Source organism: Botryllus schlosseri, chromosome 13, assembly GCF_051294905.1.
Source record: "Botryllus schlosseri isolate E-star chromosome 13, Bs_hap1, whole genome shotgun sequence".
NCBI classification, from domain to species: Eukaryota; Metazoa; Chordata; class Ascidiacea; order Stolidobranchia; family Styelidae; genus Botryllus; species Botryllus schlosseri.
The window spans coordinates 6,353,851-6,372,657 of NC_137248.1; the positions used below are offsets into that span (position 1 = coordinate 6,353,851).

Genomic DNA, 18,807 nt, shown 5'->3' on the forward strand with positions numbered 1-18,807 from the left:
ACATACAGAAACGCTTCTCTCATAAAAAATACTGAATCGATTGTCAGTGAAAGTGAGTATAGGCATATGATCGAAAATAACTTCATAATTACACCTATACAGTCAGGGGTTAAAATGCCTCCTCTACCCTCAAATTTTCGGTTTGGATATTGTGGAGTCATGCCTGTTAGTTACGTTGTTGTCTAAATCCGATGGTATGTAATTGCTGTAATCGTTTTGCTATTTTAGCTAATTTTCATCCCAGCTACGTCCCACGCATCGAGAACATTTGTAATATTCATTGTTCTGACACTTGAAGCCTAAAATATTCCTGCTGAAAGTTCCGACAGCCTTTGCTCGAACGACCATGGTCATTCGCGCCAAATTCATGTCAATTCAATATTATAGTATTTTACACGGATATAATTTATATGTGTAAATTGATAGATATTTGTTGATGCAAACTGACAGTCCACTCAATACATGTTAAAGATCACAATACAGTTAAATCCTTCATTCCGCTATCCTATGCGAGCTCATGCAAGGGCTTCGTCCCTAACTGCTTCAATTGCCTGTTCAAAGTAACTGCATGGTATGATTTAAATATTTTGGCATGAAATGTAGTGTGCCTGAGCTGTAACGCGTCCGTGAAGATGGTTCAGCTATAAATGTGAGCCTATAGTGTGAGCCAATGAAAAATTCAAGCAGGCCTACTTGTGACCTCGAGCTTGCCCGGAATATTCTCTGTGCCACGTCACCAATGCTCAATATCAAAAACTAGGAAAGCGTATGCGCTGAGGTGTCGCGTAATCACATCACAGTATATTGAAATGGTTGTCTTTGAGACATTTTCATGTTTGCTTCCCCGTTTGTCAGGACATCGCATATATTAGCGGCGATCAGTTTCATTGTTATAGGACATGGCTCTTCATCGTGCCCGGATCCTTATGGGATCTTGCATCTTCATGATGAAATAATATATATCATCCATTTTGGGCGAGGCCTACATGCATCAGGGTCGATTTTGCGATTGCTAGACACATATCCTTTAACTAACACATAGTTAACAGAATTTTGCAGCCAGTACGTTGGTTGCAGTCACGCGCGTCGAAATGCACGAATACGAATTTCCAATTGTCAATAGCGTTAACCGAAAGATATGTCGATCGGTTTCAATTTAGCTCGCAAGAAACGCAACAAGCCCTTCAGATTTTAGGCTCCGAAAAGTATCGGCTATTGAATTTTCATATGGTACGGCCGGGTCAAAACTTTACCCGCTTTTTCGCGCTTCGTTGGTTCGCATTTTTGCGGTCTTTTGTTTTAAAACCCCAATGCGAAGAATATAGAGGCACCGATCCGTCAAATAATCAGCCGAGCGCATTAGCCCCAGAAGTCGACGAAAGTTCCGGCAATATATAATTTACGCTGTTATCAAAACTACACCTGCAAACTAGGGAATACGGACTTCCAAAATATGGTGCTGCTACCTAATTTAGATATGTTTATACTATTAATCGTTGCCTTGGGTTTGTAAGGAATAAATTGATTACGGAACTACTGCTATCCGACAAACATAGTCAGAGAATAAGGACTGCAAACGTTATAACACTAGGATACTATACAGTACATAGATTATTTTTCTGACGAAAACCATTTTAATAATAGCGGTATGAAACAGATCCGCCTGTATATAGAGTGTTTCTTCGTCTGGAAATCGTTTTATAGTCTATTTGCAGTATCTCTATCTAAGATGTATGTTATGTACCTCCACTTGCTTTTAACTGAACATGGCCCAACTCTAAATATTTTTTTAATCCTGTATAGGATACTTTTGTTCCATAGATCTCAGATTAGTGTATATTAGCATGATATGGGCGTGGGCAGTGAATCTTAAAACAATTTCGCAGTAATTCCTCTTCATGGCCAGTAGGCCTACATATGTGTGAGTGGCAATCTGCCGGAACGCATTTCAGTATTGTATTTCATTCGTGAAATATTTGGGCGATTTTCTATTGTAATTCTTTGGGATTCGGGTGTTCATTTAACAACGAAACAAAATTGATGCTGAAGAGTTTATCGGTTTTAACATTGTCTTTCGCTATTACTCAATGTCTATGAGAGACGGAAAAATGGACGAAGCGGAACATCACCCCGAAAAAATCCAACAACATTAACTCCTTCTTCCCTCATAAGCTGGGGCAGAGCATTTGTTGATTCGTACCGTGTGGACGTCTAGTTTCAAGAGAGTTAAGAACGCCTAATTCGGCGTGTGCAGTGTTGCGAAGCAGTATCCATTACCTGTATCATACATACCTCAGCTTTTGAGGACGGCGAACGTGGCGGCAGATTGCAATTGGTTGCCAGCGATTGAGGAGCTACTTATGCATCGTCGGTTTAATGTGGAAACTCCAACAGAGTAAATGCTCACGGTAAGACTAATAAAGTCATTGGTAGTAATTGCCTTGCTTGCATCGAGATCGGTGGACCTTTTTGATTGCAAAATTGTCGCTAAATCGCGTGATTACATATAATAAATCAATTTTAATCACACTTTGGATGATTGATAGTATGTTTCGATTGTTCTCAATTCTGATACACTTCTGATATTGTCTTGAAAATGATTTGAATATAGTCGGTATTTGTTGATGCATTGTTAAGAGGCTTACTGTATACATGGCGTAAAAAATTCGGACAGGTCAGGGTTCCCAAATGGATTTTGCAAGTTTCTAAATATTTCCGAGTACTCTAGTTGAATACTGCTTACTGGATATGAATGTATTCTGAACTTGGCCCAAAACTGAAATATCCGCGGTATGCTTGAACGCGCTTCAAGCTTCGTCTGCGATTTATTGGCTTGCGTTTCTGAGCGGCGTTGCCTCTTGCTTCAATGCCCCCGACACGATTTGGATCGAGGTCGAGGATGTTCATGTTTGCGTGACGGCGCGCATTGTCAACTTTTCGTGGGGCTTATGGCGCTATCTGCTTACAATCTCCACACAAATAGCACTTGTGCTCCTCTGTATTGTATACAATCTATGTGTTTCGGAAAATTGAATGGATTCATCGACAGAAACAGACTATAAGTATCCTGGTATATTTGTGGGTATAAGATTTCAGGACAATTATGCTCTAGTATAGCCTACATATTGCAATAGCCAATACGAATGAACGATTATAGCAGCGCACATGAGACCACTGACAGCGCTCATTCATCAGTCTATTAGCCGGATGATTTTATGTCAACAAAACAGCTTTCCCAATTAACAATGACTATATTGAATTTGCCGTGTTTCTATTTTTTGATTTTACTTTTCAGTTCATGCTTCGACTTATCGGCATTTATCCATCAACGAAGAAACTCTTTGATTTGTTGAATAATTTGACTTTTGTTCGGAGTTGATCGTCCTACTGGTGTATACGTTCAGTAGTACGTCTTTCTCCGGACGGGAGTTGGATGTCTTATCTTCGGCAGCACGACAGTCATCGGAATATTTTAGTCGGTAGAAACTACCGTGGATGCATATTTCCAAACTGGAGTGACGTAATAATGAGATTCGCTATCGCAACACCGATGGGTGCGAATTTTGAGTCTGACCCGAGCCGACTGGATTCTGTTTAAAAAATCCGGGAATCGAAGTGTCCGTCTGTAAGTCGCTGATAAGTACTAGCAACGCAATACCGAATCGTCCTTTTATATGGCAATGGCCATATCTGTTGGGGCGCTGCTCATATCGCCATATGGATTCAGATCTTCAATCTATTTCTTTGTAGGTGTTGAGTCTGTTACCTCGTGTATTTTTCACGATGTGATGACCAATCTCACAGTGATAATTACCTGAATATGGCTTGGAAGCGGATAGCTCATGAACTCTAGACCTATACGTACCGCCGGTGCATAACAAGTTTTGAACGCATAGATAGATACCGTTTGGATATTGGATAAAGGTATATAGCTCATTTGTGAGCGTGGCGCAAAAATAAAACACGTTGTAAATTTGTTTTCCTTGATGCAAAATTTTGCTTCGCCGTGAGTTCTTGGTAATTGAAACCTATTATAAGGTTTCAGTATATAAACCAATGTGTCGCGTCAGAACTATTGTTCGCTCCTACCAAGTGGGAAATAGTAGCAGTCCCAAAAAGAATGATTTTCCTGTACGAGTCACTTAACGCAAATGAATTCCTAATGCCACGCTTATTATTCGTTAGAATGTACTACAAGCTTTTTTATGCATTAGTAATTTCCAAAGCAGGGGTCGGTAAACGCGAAATGATTTTTCATGGCACGCCAAATGATTTCACGCAAACGACGTATTGAGACCATGTTTTTTGCAAAAAGTGAAATAGAAGTTTCCAAAATGTATAAAACTCGTAGGCGATCCACAATTATTTCGTAAATCAACATAAATTAAAGTCTTTTAGAGTATATTTTACCTATTTTGAATTATTTTCTGCGCTCCGCACGATTTATCGGAACCTGATGTCTTCATTATAAGTGGGAATCCCCAATAAATAAATATATAAATTAATAAATATATACGCATATAGAAACTGTTTTTAAGAGGTATGCATAATGTACAGAAATGAGTCAACCGTTATGAAAGAACGTGAACCGAATATCATATGAAACTAATTGGACGCTTTAGTCTAGGAGTGTCGCTGTGCACTGTGCAACCTACGGGAGCGCAACTTATGAACCGGCATTCCGGCGCAGGGCATTTTCACGCTATAGAAGACACGGCCTAGAAATGAATTTCCGGACAACATGCGACCATGCGACTCCCGTGCGGTGTATGGTTTGCCAAAATGATTGGCAGCGATAAAACCTTGAAACAAAATAACCGCCGCATGCCGGCCAAAACGTTCGACATTGATATGTCCACTGTCAAGGCGCCGAAGTGACCAGCGCCGAATAGTCCAGCGCTCGCAGCTTGAGCCACACGTATCAAATCAGACCCGCCGAGATAAATAATGAGCCCCGTGTCTAAACGCTGATTTGGAATCGTGTTCGCCTCTCGGAAGGAGATATTCTTTTAGTTCCGTCTGGTGTGCAAGCGATTCCAATATATCTGGAGCAACTACAATTTTTACCGCTTTACCACGGCCTTTGCAGACCAATCTAGTGTCACACCAACCTTGATGTGACATCAAACCGACTTGAATGATACAGGGATGGGCATATTTTTCATCATGATAAGACCGTATCATCGTAACAACACTGATTGGCCTGTCACTTATTGGATATGGCACCGAACACAGTGGACTTGGAGACGACCAAATCGACCACAGAAGATCGATTATTGCGCGACTGAAAAAATTTATGTAAATATTATACGTACAGGTAAGCCAGGAGCGGGCAATATCTCCGGTCGGCGGGCCGGATACGGGAGATTGAAGTACTTCTCGGGCCGGATCACAGAATACATACATTAATCGCGTATGTTATCCACCTACATAAGGAATAAATCGTATTTAATGTAATCTTTGAGTTTAAGGCATAGACACCAAAAATAGTATCTAATAAATATATTAAGAGTAGCTGAGGCTGCTGTAGCCTGGCTCCTCCTCGCCACCAAATCCGCGTAAGTGGCGTCTCTCAAAATGCTTAGAAGTGGGCCGTGCTACAAGTCGGCAGTTATGAAATAAAAATGAAAAATGTCGGCCTGGTGTAAATGACCATAATAGTCGACAAACACCATGAATAACACAAAAAAAGCAAAACAAATCAGTAGCTGTTGAAGTCAATCCATCTGCGGTCGGTCAAAGTTGTCAACAAGTTATTTGAACTCTGGCTGCATGTCGTATCTATAAACCCTTAGACTGCAAGTGAACATCAATTATATTGGAAAGTAGCCTTGTCTCGTTAGTTTTATGGTCGAAAATACATGTACACCCGAACAGATCAATAGTTTCATGTCCATCTTTTTCAGGTTGGCAAACTTGGATTCTGTGACGCATCAAATTTGTCAATACTTTCAGAATATAATTTCACTTTCAGGGTAGAAACTCTCTGCTGGCCGGTCAAAATCATTTCACGGGCCGTATGTTGCCCGTCCCTGATGTAAGCGATAGGTCGGGTGCGGTAGTGATCAAAATTTATTCCCTTCGCGTCCAATAAAATCCAAGAACCACTGGCGTAACGGATGCCGTTGCTAGCTGCAGATAAACGGTTGGTCGTATTCCTTGCTGGAAACGTCAAATATTAATAAATTAAATGTATGGCACGCAAGCCGATAAAAATCGGACATTTCTTGACATTTTCGCACGCTGTACTGAACACAAAAGGTTGCCAGCCCCTGTTCTAAAGTAATGAACAGGCTAAGTCCTTATTACTGACAATATTATAATGTGTCACGGTGACGCTAGAGAAAACAAAATGCCAAGACAATTATCGCATGATACGTGAAATGATCTATTTAACCGACAGAAAAGATTTGTTCAGAGTTCCTGTGAATTATTCGGTGGAATGGAATGCCAGATTACGTACGTTGAGGAAAGGTTTCGACCGTTATCACATCATGAACATCAATAGGCCTAACTCATCGCAATATTCAAACAGTTTCGCAAAATTAGCATTCTTGCGCACATTCCATGAACGTTATGGTTGGTAGACTGTGGAACCCGGTAACAGTCATGAACGAAAGCCTTGCGATGGGTCACAAGTCACAACACACCACACACCCCTTGCCTTAATTTACCTAGATTTCGAAAGCCTATATATACGCTACGAAGTTACATACGATGCCCGTCAACCGTCCCAAGTTATCAGTCGACCTAGGCTCCATCACCAACAAAATTCCACACACTTGCAAGGCAAGTGTGAGATCAAATAGCGAGGTACGATGGATTCACATTCACGACATGTATTCTGCCATGGATGCAAAAGTGCCGTATCATGATTTCGTAGTGTTTTTCAACTTGACTTACTCGATAATATAGCCATCGAAAACATCCAACAATATGTTTAATGTGATGCTTGATTAAATGAACACGATTGAAACAACATTTGTCCTCAGTTATTATTGGCGTTATCTGGGCTTGTAGGATAAGCAGACAGTTGATGCAGGTTATTTTTTATGCGGGTACAGCCAGCGCACCACTGCTCGAAGCGCTCATGGATGTAAAAGTCAGCATGGTACCAGCATGCTGGAAATATCGGGTAAGCGTTGGTCAACTATAAACGAGCGGACTGCGGAACCCGCAATACAAAACTGCGGACCGAGCGGATTAGGCGCATCTCGCAATTTTCTCAGGTGTTTCTTTCCTGGACTTTGTAGAAGCCTATATTTTGTTAAAAAATTTGTCTAGTAATGTCATTCTCCAACGTCTAGTAACGACACAGTGTAGAGGGCCATAATGGCGTACGTAATCACTTCAGGAATTCCATAGAATCTGAGGATCTCCGCCATGGCTGGGCGCGAGACCGAGTCGAAGGCTTTCGCGAAATCAACGAAGACGGCCACAACATTCTTTTTGTGTGAGCGGCAGGTGTCAATGATTGTGCGCAGTGCCAGGATGTGCTCTGTTGTACCGCGAGATGGTCGAAATCCATTCTGAGCATTCAGGAGCTTGGTAGAGAGTTGCTCACGTATGCGAAGGAGCAGTACTCGGTCGAACAGCTTGGCAGCGGTCTGCATCAGGGAGATGCCTCTGTAGTTCGCTGGGTCATTCGCAGCGCCTTTCTTGTAGATAGGGACGATCTCGCTCTCGAGCCACTCGGGGGGCACCGGGCCGCCTTCGAGGACGCCATTCATGACGTCGAGGAGCACAGGTGTAACGCCCGAGGTGTAAGCAGCCGTTGGGATGCCGTCCGTGCCGGTGGCCTTGAATTGTGGTACTCCACGCATGGCTGTCTTGAGCTCACCTAGCGTGATCAGGGTTGTATTCATCGCTAGAGGATTTGCTGCTAGTGAAGGCGATGCAACGAGCACATCGATGTCTGGTGCAGGTGTAGATAACAGGGTCTCGAAGTGTGCTGCGAGGTCTTCCGTACAGGCCTTCACGCGGGTCCTCTTGAAGCCAACTAATTCACCGATGGCTTTCCAGGCTGCTCTTGGTCGGCCTGCTTCCAACTCCGAGTCCGCGAGTCCGAACAGATGACGGCCCAAGCGGAGATTTCAACACTTCGGCTGGTGTGCTTCAAGGTGACACCCTGGCACCATTCTTGTTCGTGGTCATCCTTGACTTCGTGTTACGAACGGCCTTCCCGGATACTACGAACTTCTTTGAATGGCGGCCACGGCAAGGAACGCGCACGCGTACGACTCGCGAGGCAATCCACGTAGGTATTCTTGCCTACGCAGACGACCTAGCCCTGCTTGCCCCGAACACCGCATCGGCACAGCGCCTCATTAACCAGCTAGAGGCCTCCGCCGCTCTTGTTGGCCTCCAGATCAACGCCAAGAAGACTGAGGTTCTGGCCATACCAGCTCTACCGGAGAACGCGACACCAATTCGACTGGGAGATATCGATCTCAAGTATGTAACGAGTTTTGACGTCGCTGACTCTGGAAAAGCGCTCAAGGCGAGGCGAGCGAAGGCCTGGGGCGCGGCAAGACGGCTACATAGCCTCTTCCATTCAAGTGCCTCAACCCAGCTCAAGACCCGCATCTTCCGTGCCACTGTCGAGCAGGTTCTTCTCTACGGAATAGAGGCACTCACGCTGACAGAGAAGCTGGCTAAGACGCTCAACGCTAACTATGACGCACTCCTCCGCTATGCACTCGGCATTCACCATCCGGAGCATATATCCAAGAACGCATTGCGAGAACTCACAGGAACGGTCCCATGCCGTCTACTGGCAGCTGAACGACGCTTCCGCCTAATCGGCCATCTAGTGCGGCATCAAGACGAGCAACCAGCCGCCGCCATCATTAATCACATTCCCACGGAGCCATGGCGCAGAGGTGGCTGGAATCGGAGAACATGGCGCTCGACAATGGAGACTGATCTAGCGCAACGCGGGCTGTCGCTTGAAGACGCCCACGACCGCCCACGTTGGAGACGCTTAACACGAACCCAAAACTGATTATCTCGATGTTCTTTTTGTCTCCTGTTTTCTTTTGCCCTTTTTTATTTTATCTAATTGAAAAGTCGATATATATATATAGTAATGACACAATTTTTCTTTATTCCATGTCGTTTTGTACAATACAGGGATGGTCCGTGGACATATCAGCATGCGACATTATAGCATACGACACTTGGCCATGCGGCTATCGGGCATGCGACACGTGAGCATGTGGGTGGAATCACGAGTTATGGGTGGGTTAGGGTTGGACTTGGAGTTGGGTTAGGGTAAGGCTCGGGGTCAGAATATATCTAGCAGTTAATTCCAGGGTTATGTATCAGATGAGGGTTAGTTTTTGTGTTATACTTATAAAGTCACATGCTGAAGTGTCGTTTTCCATTGTATCGCATGGTCATATATCGGGCAACTTACAGTGATATATCAGGGATATCTAGAACTAGATATCCCTGCACTCTATGTTTTGTATTAATATGTAACTTTAAATTGTCGTTACATTGTAATCTGTAATTAGTATGCTCCTTATTGCCAAAATGAAAGGTACCCTTTGAGAAATTAGGATATGTGCGAGTTGCGCCTGATCCACGGTCCGCCGTGTACATTGTGATCTTTGAATAGTATATTCATATTGAAATAAACCCGAATATTGTCGGCTGACACTCGTCAGGGGTAATCGTCAGCAACTAGTAGAGAATTGGAAATAACATTGTATATCAACAATCGTATCACAAAATATGACGCATGAAATTTCAAACTAGAGAGCGTTCAATGTACTATTTTCAGGTGGTATACCAGTGGTTCCCAACGTGGGCGATATCGCCCCCCATGGGGCGATTTGGCGGTCTAGGGGGCAAAAATAGCGAAGGGGCGATAGGGGGGCGAAATCTGACGAAGGGGGCGATAGGGGGGCGATGGCGCGTTGAAACGGCTATATTGGAGTCAGGACCGTAACTGCCGCACTCAAACCCTTCAATTGGTGGTGGGGACCCGAACTCGAAGGGTGCACAAAATTGTTTCGTGAATTAACATAAATTATACAGTATTTTTTTAGAAAATTCATGTAACCTTTTAAAAGATTTTTCGCGCTGCGCGCGAATTCATATTCTAATATATCCTGATTTTGTGGTACCCGTCACTCGACAAACATACGCATGATTTATGGAAGTGGGAGACTTCAGCGTCGGCCATTACTGCGCCGCGACGCACCAAGACATATGAAGTTAGAGGCCATGTAACATGCGACTCCGAGAAATGTGCAGTCAGCAGCGAGAAGACCTTGGCCGAAAAGGAATGGTCTTGTGCTGACCGAAAACTTCGATATATATACATACATATATGTTTAATTGTCGATAGGCGTCTATATATGGCTGGCGTCTAATGGTCCTGTCCTGGCGATCTTAACCCTACAGGACAAATGCCAACCCGCAAAAGATAAAATTATTTTCCAGTAAAGAAATACCAATTTGAAATCATGTTCGTCTTCAGCGAGAAGACCTTGGCCGAAAAGGAATGGTCTTGTGCTGACTGAAAACTTCGATATATATACATACATATATGTTTAATTGTCGATAGGCGTCTATATATGGCTGGCGTCTAATGGTCCTGTCCTGGCGATCTTACCCCTACAGGACAAATGCCAACCCGCAAAAGATAAAATTATTTGCCAGTAAAGAAATACCAATTTGCAATCATGTCGTCTTTTAGTTTGGTACGTTTTGACGATTTCCATATCTTCTGACATAGCAAATATATGAGGTCATGAAATAGCATCATGTAACGAAGTCAATATTACAACGATTCCGCCCCAAGGTGTTCAATTATTATTTAGGGGTCCTATACCTTTTCCAACATACCACACTCAGCTCTACCGGTAAATCTGATTACGTGAGCAGAAAGAGGATAAAAAATTGATAGCAATATATATGCAATTCCCGACCATATTGACCGATTCAAACATGAATTTTATAAACTTTTCGCGCTTCGCGCCTGTAGGCGAGATACGGTGACTCACCAAACAGTACATGAAATAGGGTATAGCTGATATGTAGCGACAAAACGCCCACTAGCTGAGGGAGGTCTGGGGTTTGGTTTATCACTCTATGGGACCAAAGACCAACGTCGTTTTTTTTTGGGGGGGGGGGCTGGCGAAGTGCTGTTACGGTCCTGATTGGAGTCAAGTCAGAGAAATGACCTTTTATTTAGTCAACTCACGAAAATTTAGCTGTAAAAGTTAAATTTCGAGTTCGAGCCGAAAAGTTGACCTTTTTTAATTAGTCAACTCGCCGGTGATCCCACTCTTTATGCCCATTTTTCGGTTCCCAATATTTGGGGGGCGATGATCGGCGTGGAGCTTCAAAAGGGGGCGATGAGTCGAAAAAGGTTGGGAACCACTGTGGTATACGATCTTTGTAATAGTCCGCTCGGTCCGCAGTTTCCCTTGGCCCGTCGTTTAGTATTGCGAGTTCCGCCTGTTCCGCGGTCCGCCCGTTCCGCCGTTTAGATTTGAGCTATTTTGTTATGGTCCGCTCGGTCCGCAGTTCCTCTAGGCCCGCCGTTTAGTATTACATGTTCCGTTGTTCCACGGTCCGCTGTTTAGAGCTGCCCGTAAGTGTTCGCTCCTACCTCCGCGATATCCGTCCAGCACCCGGTATTCGTTCTTTTAGAAATGATTTCGTATCAATGATGATGTGTGATATTATCATGCCAGTATGGCAATGTATGGATTTTATTATCCGTCTGGGGCCAATATTACAATATACTAAGCCGCTAGGGTTGCCATACGTCCGGACATGTCCGGAATTTCACTGTTCAAACTGCGTCCGGGAGGAAATTCTGAAATATGCCTAAATGTCCGGAATTATGAAGGATTGAAGTAGGCTCAAAAGGTTTTCGTTAATCAAGATAAACACCCTAAATTGAAATCGCGTGCGTCAGCGTCAGACATGTTTTGTAGAGCTGTGTTGGGTATAATTGTGGTGTGAGCGTTCTGTATGTCATTTATACATGTCCGTAAAATCGTAGTATACTACTGTAATGTTAAAAATGAATTCTTTTTCATGGGTGAGGCTCGTGTCGCAAGATGCTACAAAACGTCAGACTGGGTCGTAGTCTAAAAAGCTGCTTTACAATTAGCGAACTGTTATGAGCTTTCAAGTCAGATTGAGCTGAAGAGTCGAACACACGGTTTCGTGACTTCCTTTGCTCTTCTCATTTACTCGGGAGACACAAAATGGGAAATCGAAAAAACAAAATTGGAAAAACGTTTCAAGGTAGCGAGCTCTAATGTGCCTAGTCTCCTTGATCGTTTTGGAGCATATTTTCGAAGACATCAGGCAAAAGCCTCAACACAAACATGTGGTTTTTCCCCCTTTCGACAAACTGGAGCCTCCGGGACCTTGGTGTCATCTTTTAAAAACGATTTCTGCCAGCAAGCGCGGAAAAGACACTGTATTTTAAATAGGAGTGCAGAACAGTTTTTAAGACCTGGCCGTCCAAGCACTATAGTAGACGTTTTTGTACAAAACCCAACAACTTGTTTGGCCGAGAAGGGTTTTAGTGAAATAATTGAAATCAAAGCGAGGGAAAAGAGTTGCCTTTTTAATGAGACACTTGATGGCTTATTCAAGCTGTAGTAGCTAATGTGAAAAAAATATTGTTAAGTATCTTCATCTTCTTTTTGTATCACAATTTTCGGTTAGTTTGTGCGAATGAAATTTATTTTCCGAAAAAAGTGCGAACGAAGCTCAAAAAGGTTGAGAAGCACTGATATAGACTATTCATTTTGTCGTGTTGCCTCAAACGCATAGGCCTGCTTTTCTTATATTTCGTATCTGCGAGATGGCGCAAGCACATTATTGATAGCATGACATTATAGTATCCTATGATAACATTTCACATGATGTGTACTTGTGTAGAAAAGTCACAACTGAAAACCATCCCATTGTGCAGGGAAGATGTAGGGTAGGCCTACATCGAGCACAGCTCCTTCATACAGCACACCGGCAAGCCAAATTTGCACGAAAAATCCATGTAATATGTAATATCATAAGTAGCCTACTTTCTCGCGAGTCATTTTATGGAGCTTTCGACATTATGGTCCGCAAGGCCCTCCTTATCCTTCAATGCGGCCTACCTCGCAGCCTTGGACCACCTTGATTTCGTATCTTTATAGCATTTCAGCCGGACCCGGCACTATTTTTCACTATACACCTCAGCGAAAACTGCTTCCCGTCAATGTGGCCTAGCTAGTCTTGGACTATCAACTTGATTTAGGCTAATTTGGCATTTCAGTCCGACATGGCACTATTTCCCACTAAACTGTTCAGGGCACGCTACTTTCCATCACATTGCAACGCAAGAAGCAAGTATCTGAATGATTTGGAGGAGACGATAGCAGCACCAATTTCTTGATTACAGTAGGCATCCCAACAGCCATAGACGATATTAGCATGCCGTTCTCTCATAATTGCTAATACGTTTGGGGCATGGATATCTAGATAGCCCTGGTTTGGAGTCATTGCTGTATACTAAGTATATTTTGTATTTTTCCGATGTATTTTTTGGGGGTATCCACATTAAAAACAAATCTGGTTCCCCTGAATCGCGGAAAGCGGGGAGGAAATTTATCTCGCGTACCACAACTGGCACGCGTGCCAATAGTTGCCGAGAACGCCGACCCTGACGTTGGGCGTATTAGACACGAGTAACGATGGTAAAACGTCTTCGGTTGTTACGTCACTAGGGGTTTGTAGTCATCGACAGATAATCAGATGAGTGAACTCGTCTTCATCTGGTAAACTTCCTGGAACATGTGGCTCTTGCGCGCATGAGCTCGCTTTCGATCGGTCTCATATTTACTCCCTCGATCGAATCCCATTTCCGCTTATCCTTGTCGACGTTGTCGAATCACTTGGGTTCCCTATTGCACCCAACCCTCTTCGCTATATACCCGATTGGTGACATTGGCATGATCATAATCTGATTATGCTGCTGCGTAAAAAGTGCAGTCTGTGTGTCAGTCAGAGTCGGTCAGCAACAATCGCACGAGTCATGTGTAAATGACCACAGTAGCCGAAAAGTCACGAAAATGAAACAAACAAACAAACACCCTATGCTTTCTGGAGTTGGTGCTACTAACTTGTGACATCAAACTGCGAAGTTCGAAAGAGCTTATTGCTACTGAACAGAACACCAACTGGTAATGGCGCTCTAGTGCATCACCTGTGATACGTGATAAAATATCATAATCACGGGAGCGTCTCCGTTTTGAAGAAACATTCAATAGAACGACACATACACACACACACACACACACACACACACACACACACACCAACCACACACTAATCGATAATAACTTTACGTATGACCGTCGTCATGATTTCATACGCCTGTCGGAGCACGTAGCTCAAATATTATAGTAATAGTGTTGTAAACCTAAAATAGGCTCAGATTTATACATGGATATCCGACATCACGAGTCATTAACATGAGTAACATGAGGCCTAAGACCGGCGAAATCGTAATTATTCATTTTCAAGTTGTTTTGTGGTAATAGCCTTGTCACACGAGAAAGCCTTCTAAGGTCGAAATATTAAACTTCATCTTCCTGCCCATCCTAGAAGTTCGTCAGATGATACCCGATTTCCGAGCCGATCGGGAAGAATTAAAAACCTTAATCGCTTTAGGATTATTGGTACAGCTGCGAGTTAAATTAATATAACTTGTGAATATCGCAAAGCCAAGCATTCGATATGTATCATCTCGAGGTCAAAATGAAAATATCATACTGAAATAAATATGTGGGTTTTCAAAGATTGGGACTCTACTAGCGATTAAAAACCCGCATCAGTCGTTGCGCTTTGTCGATTCATGTGTACGGTGAAAGTTACAGCTGAAGTTAAGTGTACAATTGAATAGAATATTCATTTCAATGTGAATATACTAACCAATTGTAAATTGAAGTTCTATACCGCCAAGAAGCTATTCAAAGTTAAGAATGCTGCAAAAACGTTAACCATCAATCGGGTCCATTTAGAAGCACATAAACATGTTATGTTATGTTCCAACTCGAGGAACGATGATGGTTTTTCCGTGTGATGTACTTTTGTTGCCTGTCACCAAGCATTTTAACTTGATTGGGATTCATAACTTTTTAATGATTAAGTGTGGCAGGTAGATTTGAACTCCGTCTTATGGTATTGTTTAATGAATTAAGTAAGTGATTTGTGTTCACCTTTAGAAATTCTTTGGTAATAAGTGCTCGCTCTTACTTCGTAGAATTTATTACGTTGTATAACTGAGACTCTGAAGCAAGGTCCCGATCCGCCAATAATAAAATTTATAACTATATGTCCAACGCAGAATTTTTCTTGTATATTAGAATTAAATATACGCTGCAGTAGATGACGTTGATAGCAAATATGGCGCGATTTCATAAATTATATGAGGTGAAATAGATATAAGTACGCTTAAAAATGTCATAAAGGCTTTTCGTAAAATGCATAAAGCATAGATATATATATATAGTTGCTCTCATGATCGTATATGCATTGAAGGAATCAAAATATAGCGGCCTTGCAATCTGATTCAAGATGTCTCTGATCATTGATGCATGGCAGAATGAGTTCCGACATAGATCGGGGATGTCAACATGAGATACTGCACATCATATTTGGTATGTTTTGATTGTGCCAGCGAATGTGAAAGAATTTTCTCTATTCATCGCAACAAGAGTTTGAGAACACGGGTCTTCTGTTACCGACTGTTGAAAGAGATGCTCCAGTATTAATGTTGATTTCCAATATAAATTGTTTGGCGACAACAGCACCTTGGTTTTGATCGTCATGTTCATCCTCGATTTGATCGATCCGCAACGAAGCTGCACGCCACCTCGACAGCTTTGATAACATTGTTGGTAAATTACAATGATAGCAAAACTCATTCATCCAGAACTTCGAACAGTTACCATAGTATTTTCTGCGAGTGCGTCAGTTTAACACTTTGCACAATCTCGCCCGCATGCAGAGCGGGTAATGAAAGTCTTTCATTATGGATGTCATATTCCGGCGTATAATTAGGATTCGAAACTGCATTCGTCCGACGACCTGTTGGTATGTTTGTACGTGATATCTCGCGATGATTAGTTACGGTTTGGATTGAGTTGGCATTGTCGGTGCTTCGAATTCCAAGGTCTGATTCGGCTTCCGTAGACGTCACTCTGCGGTGTCCCGTCGGCGATGCGCTTTCATTTGGAGTTTGGATAAAGTAGATGTTTCTACCGTCCGGTGTTGAGTAACCCTCCACGGCACTTCTATCCGAGCCTCGGTGATGCCTTGCATACTTTGTGTCGCATTTCTGTCGGTGTCTGTATCTCCTGCGAATATACAGATGCACAGATGAAATATAGTGGATGGAAATGATATTTGAGACCTTTCCTGACAATATCATCTATATGCTCTGGAGATACAGTCTTGATACTTTTTAGCTCTTGATTTGTGTTGAGCTGTTCAAGCATTACGATGGATATTTAGAAATATATTGCAACTATAGGAATGTTCACACATGATTTACTATCAACCTCCAATGTAGCATAACGACAATATACTTATCGATAGACGTCAAATCGTTTGCGCCTCCCGACATTTGTCACGTAAGCAATTACGCGACATGCACTTTGTTGATAACACACTTACCTCCAAATAAACACGCCTATTATAGCGATCGCCATCACAACAAGTCCGCCTGCGACTATTTCTGCTGAAGTTGAAGAACCATTTTGTGAATTTCCAGTTTGCGACTGACTGAATTCCATGTCGATGTATTTGAGACTGCACCGCCGTCCATGGTACCCTTTCCAGCACCTACAATAGTTCAAGGTCTGAATCTTAGCCACTAGTAGTGGGTACCTTGGTCTGCAAGCTACTTTTACTATCTATCACACCTAGTTTCCTTCAACGTCTCAATGAATTTTCAATCAAATGTTATTAACTTGTGGGGTTGAAAAATCTTAACCTACCGACAATAGTCCCTGTAACTTTGAACGCAGCTTCCAAAAATACATCCACACACATTTCTCCTTCGCATGAGTTCGCCAATGGTAGTTGCATTAACAAGTTGTGTAGACATATTCGTAAGCGGTAATTCTGTCATTATTAAAACTATTATACCCTGTAAGCAAAATAGTATTTCAATGATTGCAAACAACTTCCATAATAGATTGATTATTTTCAAAACAGCTTTTTGGTGTCAAATACTTGTGAACGTATATGTCGTTTAGAGTGCACATAGATATCTCAATGTCATGTTTATGGTGCTGCCCCCTCAGAATATATAGCGCGTTACAGCAATTTTAAATGCATTTCTCTTGCACCTATAATAGTAGCTAAGGATATTTAAAGGTGCATGTAAATTTACCAAGATACAGGGAAAAAACTGAGAACACAAACCTGGAATTTAAGTAGTCAAAGTTTATTTTTTATACTTATCATTGAACGGTATAACATCGAGCCGGAACTGACTTTAGATGTACCTACGTCTTCTTGAGCTAAATATAATAAATCACTTGAAGCTTTCTGCTGTCTGTCCGTTTTTTATATAAAAATCGAAGCTATGATGATGACAGATTTCTCCGAATTTCTGTATGCGAAGTTCATTATTTCGGGATCTTATAAATGTTTGTGTGCACACCCAGCTAATTTGAAACTTATAAGGGCAGAAATTTTTTAATACTTTAATTATGTTTTGATTTGCAATGTTGTGTTTCTTTATTTATCACTTTCAGGATAATCCTGTTACGAACTTCCTTTTTGTTGTCGCGAGACTACCTATTACTAATTTTTAGGTTTTCGCTATACACACAAGAGTGCTTTTGATGTCGGGGACACAATGTAAATGAATATATTTTTAACCTCAAACGCATGTCCATCAGCTCGTATTAGTACAAAAAAATGACTAAAATACGTACATTTCTGCTTTGATACATGGATTATAATAGATCGCGAACAGATCATCTAGAATAATGGTCAAATCATATTGTTAGGTCATTTGATGTTACCTTACGAAGCCGACTCGTTGCCGCCACGTATCGTATCTTCTATAATATGTATGTGTTTATTTTTATATACTCTGTCCCGTGAAAACTGAAGGCACACACACACACGTACACGCGGACTCGCATATCGGAAGAGTAAGAGAGTTACCGCTAACTGCGCAATAGCAAATGTAATTGGTAGAATTGCCGTTTGAATTTCACACCAAAAAAAGAATAACCATAGAATAGTCATTGAAAGTAGGGTACTAAATAATTTGCTTCGGAACGTCCAAAAAATAGATTTTCTCGGGCTGTCGCGATGTTTCTATCCGTTGCGGTAATATTAAGATTTTCCGATGATCTTGATCTGTGCCTTATTTAAAGTAGGCTACTCATCGGTACCGTCGGTATCCGAAATATTACAATTTGTTTACAGTAACGATAACTCCGTCTCATTCGATGAATGCGGATGGCAGCCGTAACCATTATACTATGGTGTATATCTGTTCGTTTACTTTGTAGGCATGTAGCTAAATATATGGCATACTAACGCTGTGTATTTCATGTAGATACTGCGCCGTGTATATTCACGTGAGGCCTATCCATCAGGAAAGTTGATTATTTATTCAAAATTAAATAAGCTCACCGCTACGCGCGCATCACGGTCCTCAAAGTTCTCTTCAATACAATCGTGTAGTAAATCCTAACGGGGCGGAAATTATATAATACGGTAGGAGTCTATTACGACAGCTGTAACTGTATCGTACAGTAT

The 18,807-nt window shown here is 42.1% G+C and overlaps 1 protein-coding gene and 1 long non-coding RNA gene across 2 annotated transcripts; one reads left to right on the forward strand and one right to left on the reverse strand.

Moving 5' to 3' along the window:
* The first annotated feature begins 1,687 nt into the window (after positions 1-1,687).
* LOC145454360 (uncharacterized) lies at positions 1,688-3,367 on the forward strand. Its single transcript, XR_013920105.1, has 2 exons — positions 1,688-2,408; positions 3,296-3,367. It is a non-coding gene; the product is annotated as an uncharacterized LOC145454360 (long non-coding RNA).
* A 12,461-nt stretch (positions 3,368-15,828) lies between these two features.
* LOC145454578 (uncharacterized) lies at positions 15,829-17,214 on the reverse strand. The gene is made up of 3 exons (XM_080332571.1): positions 17,022-17,214; positions 16,699-16,866; positions 15,829-16,379 (listed from the first exon to the last, which is right to left on the reverse strand). The coding sequence occupies exons 1-3, from the start codon at positions 17,153-17,155 to the stop codon at positions 15,968-15,970; spliced, it is 714 nt and encodes a 237-aa protein (XP_080188697.1). The 5' UTR covers positions 17,156-17,214; the 3' UTR covers positions 15,829-15,967.
* Positions 17,215-18,807: the final 1,593 nt, after the last annotated feature.

What these genes read in the sequence shown, in the direction of transcription:
- LOC145454578 (XM_080332571.1), bottom strand. Translation starts at nt 17,155, where the DNA reads ATGACAGAATTACCGCTTACGAATATGTCTACACAACTTGTTAATGCA. An exon ending in AGTTACAGGGACTATTGTCG is followed by an intron (nt 16,867 to 17,021) that starts GTAGGTTAAGAT and finishes GAACTATTGTAG; the next exon opens with GTGCTGGAAAGGGTACCATG. An exon ending in ATAGGCGTGTTTATTTGGAG is followed by an intron (nt 16,380 to 16,698) that starts GTAAGTGTGTTA and finishes GTATATTCGCAG; the next exon opens with GAGATACAGACACCGACAGA.